The sequence below is a fragment of the Chenopodium quinoa genome, unplaced genomic scaffold, assembly GCF_001683475.1.
Source record: "Chenopodium quinoa cultivar QQ74 unplaced genomic scaffold, ASM168347v1, whole genome shotgun sequence".
Taxonomy (NCBI): domain Eukaryota; kingdom Viridiplantae; phylum Streptophyta; class Magnoliopsida; order Caryophyllales; family Amaranthaceae; genus Chenopodium; species Chenopodium quinoa.
In genome coordinates, this window is record NW_018743252.1 from 10,834,316 (window position 1) to 10,838,505 (window position 4,190).

General features: G+C 38.4%; 1 protein-coding gene across 1 annotated transcript; it reads left to right on the top strand.

Moving 5' to 3' along the window:
• Positions 1-1,065: 1,065 nt before the first annotated feature.
• Positions 1,066-4,190, top strand: LOC110734956. The gene is made up of 3 exons (XM_021915074.1): positions 1,066-1,476; positions 2,046-2,123; positions 3,345-4,190. Exons 1-3 carry the CDS (start codon positions 1,066-1,068, stop codon positions 4,188-4,190), a joined length of 1,335 nt encoding a protein of 444 aa, XP_021770766.1.

Consider the following 4,190-nt stretch of genomic DNA (forward strand, 5'->3'; position numbering starts at 1 on the left):
ATTCAATTCCTTTATCCCCCGTTTGCCCTCCTTCTGAATCTACTATTGCCATTACTTCTTCGCAAAATTCCCCTGCAACTGCTGAAACAACCCGTGTCAATGGAGAATCTGAACGAGGCAGCACACAGCAACGAACAACAACCCCTCCAAGCGATTCAACCCAGAAATGTACTCAACCCGATGCAAGCTCCGAGAAACCCACAAATAACCTGCCTATCCCCCTATCACCCATCCCAATTCAGCCTTCTCTCACCTCCAATAGCCCCCACCATTATCCCACCTTACCTATCGTACAAGGGTCAAACCCAATCCATTCTATCCCGGGCCTCAGCTTCATCACAAACACAACACCTATTCCCAACCTTTCACACCCCTCACCTATGGCCGGTATTGAAATTAACCCTCCCACCAATCGAGAAGTTGAATATAATAGAGACAGATATTCAAATTATGATGATGCGCCTCACACCTCCCGGTCAACCAGATTACGAAAACTTGTTCATCCCTACAAAAATCCCACCAAGAAACCCACCAATCCTACCATTGCAATTGATAAGTCAGACCCGAAATTTGATGGAGAGCGACAACTTGATGACAATTCTGGAAACCCGAAGGAATGTGGTGGGGTTCGAATTGGACCTTCAATTTGTGAATACAGGGAACCTCATTAAGGAGATTCAAATGATAGCATCTCCGCTATCAATGGAGGACATATGGGCGTTGGGGAAGCTCAACCAATGGAAGGATTGGGGGAGGCTTTTTCTAACCACGAATAATTTTCGTGAGCAAAGCATGGGAATTTTCCCTGAATTTCCTTTTCCTTGGGTAAATATGAAAGCAATCCTATGGAATGTAAGAGGTGCTACTAGTAAGGATTTTGCCCCGCATGAAATTGAGATGGTGCAAATGCAAAATCCAGATGTTTTGTTTCTTCTTGAGACAAAATCTACTGATGAAATTGCTCAAGGGTTGTGCAAAAGACTAGGTTTTGAGGATTTTAAAACAATTCCTCCTCAAGGTATAAGGGGTGGAATATGGTTACTTTGGTGAAAGCCCGCAATTCTCATGGATATTGTTGCTAACCCACCTCATATTCTCCACGCTCTTTTTAAATTATCTCCTGCTGATCTCGAGGTGCTTATAACGGGTGTGCACGCTCCTAGTGCTGCGAAAGATAAAATTATGTTGTGGAATAATCTTGGAGAAAATCCACCCCCTTCTAATACTCCATGGCTACTAATGGGGGATATGAATGAGGTGGTAAATCAGTCGGAAAAAATGGGTGGTAGACCCGTGACCAACTCCCAAGGAAGGGATTTTTCGAAGATGACTGATAGAGAGGGCTTAATTGATATGAGGTACAATGGTCCAACTTTTACTTGGAATAATGGGAGAGAAGGAACGGAACTAATTAGGGAAAGGCTCGATAGGGCACTTGCTAATGCCGAATGGTTGAAAGTTTACCCTCAAACTCAGGTATGTCACTTGGCTCGTACTTACTCTAACCATTGCCCTATTATGGTTAATACTTGTTGCATTACTCATAATGGTATTTATCCTTTTAGATGTAAGGAGGCATGGATTGAAAACCCTAGTTTTGACAATTTTTTTAAGCATGCATGGGAAAAAGGAAATAATTTCTATGAATCTACCGTGAATTTCACTAATGATGTTAAGCAATGGAACAAATTTGTTTTTAATGCCAACATTCAGACTAAAAATCGTCTCATTGCAAGAATTCTCGGTATCCAAAAAGTGCTTATTGCAAGACACTCATCCTTTCTTATTAATCTTGAAAAAACGCTTTTAATTGAGCTTAATGATGTGATTAAATTGGAACGTATTAAATGGGCTCAAAAGGCGGGGGTAGATTGGAGAAAATATGGGGATTGGAACACTAGGTATTTTCATATTTTGGCCAAAGTTAAAAACAGTCAGGATAAGATCCTTAGCTTAAAGGATAAGTCGGGGGGTGGATTGATGATCAAGTCAAGCTTAGGTTAATGTGTGTTAATCACTTTAAAAAGGTGTTTATGTCTAAACAGATTAGCCAACCTAGAACTGTTAATTTCGCCCCTAGGGAGATTGTTAATAATGATGACTTGGAGTTTCTTGCTAGCGAGGTCAGTTTCATGGAAATTAAAAACGCTCTCTTTTCTATGGCTCCTATGAAAAATCCGGGGCCGGATGGGATTCAGCCTAGGTTCTTCCAAAAATATTGGGATGTTGTGGGAGGCTCCATTGTAAATCTTGTGACTAATTGTTTCAGGGAGGGTAAAATACCGGATTATGTGAATAAATCCTTTATTTGTTTAATTCCTAAAACGGAGCATCCGGAAACTATGAATGATTTTAGACCTATCGGGTTATGTAATTCTATTTATAAAGGAAATTTTGTGTAGAACTACCCTAAAGATAGGGTCATTTGTGAACAACTACCCAATTTTTTTTATTTTTTTAGAACTACCCACAAGTTTGAAAATATTTGGGTATCACTACCCATTAACATTTTCCGTCCAATTAAGACGTTATCGGAGCTCATTTTTTTCACTTTTGCCACCCAATTAACTCTCCCAATTTGTATAAAGGTTTTAATCTACTTTAATTAACCTAATTAGGGTTTTAATCATAATTCATTTTAGGGTTCATGAGTATATATTATTTGGGGATTTTAATTTCTAAGGTTTGGAGGATTAATTGAATTGGGGTTTTTGCTTATTTTAGTATTAATTGGCTATTGTAATTGAAAAAAGTGAAAAATTGGACCAAAATAACGTTTTAACTGGACGAAAAACGTTAGTGGGTAGTGCTACCCAAAATTTTCCAAACTTGCGGGTAGTTTTAAACAGATTAAAATAAAAGGATCGTTGTTCACAAATGACCCTATCTTTAAGGTAGTTCTACACAAAATTTCCCTTTATAAACTCATAACTAAAATTGTGGCTAATAGAATTAAACCTTTACTAGGGAATTTAATCAATCCAGTTCATTCTAGCTTCATAGATGGAAGATCTATCGATGAGAATATTTTAGTCATAAAGGAAATTGCTCACTTTTTTAAAAAAGCAAGAAAAAAACACCGTATGGCTTTCAAAATCGATATATCCAAGGCCTATGATAGCTTAGAATGGGGTTTTATTAGGGAAACTTTAATGGGTTTTAATTTTCCTTCTTCTCTTGTTAATCTAATCCTAAGTTGTATTACTACTCCACCCATTTCCATTTTATGGAATGGGGAAATTACGGAGATTTTTACTCCTTCTAGAGGGATTAGACAAGGGGATCCCCTCTCATCTTACATTTTTGTTCTTTGTCTCGAAAGATTATATTTGTTAATTGAGCAGAAAGTGGGGGAAGGGAATTGGGATCCGATTAAAATTGGCCATGATGTTAGTATTTCTCACCTTTTCTATGCCGATGATGTGTTTCTTTTTGCAAAGGCGTCAGTGGGCAATGTTAATGCTATTATGGAGGTGCTTCTTGAGTTTGGAAATAAATCAGGTTTATTTATTAGTCCCACTAAATCTAAAGTCATTTTCCCCCCAAAAATGTGCTTATCCCTCAAAAGGGCTATCCTTAGTTTTTCCAATATTAAGGGTGCTCCTTCTTTCGGGAAATATTTAGGGGTGAACATTAGCCCTAATAGACTTAAAATTGCGGATTATGTGGATCTCCTTAATAAAACAAAAAGTAGGATCAAAGGGTGGCAAGCTAAGCTTCTTAATATGGCCAGTAGATGTACTTTGATAAAATCTGTGCTTAACTCTTATCCCCTCTATGTGATGCAAACTACCCTTCTTCCTAATGCAGTTCTTGAGGAACTTGAAAGAAGTTGTAGACGTTTTCTTTGGAATAAGGTGGACAAAGCCCACTACCTTCCTAGGACTAGTTGGGATAAGGTTTGTCTTCCCTTGGGTTTGGGTGGTCTTGGTATGCGTAACCTTAAAAATTGGAACCTTGTGTTTATGGATAAACTTGGGTGGAGAATTATTAAGGAACCGGATAAGCTTTGGGTCAAAATTCTTCATGCTAGGTATTTCAAAAGATCGACCTTTCTCAATTGCATTCCTAATAGCAGTGACTCCCCCCTTTGGAGGGACATCCTCAAAGGAAAGGAGCTCCTTATGAAAGGGATTACCTATAGAACGGGAATGGAAAGGACATTTGTCTTTGGTTTCATCATTGGGTAG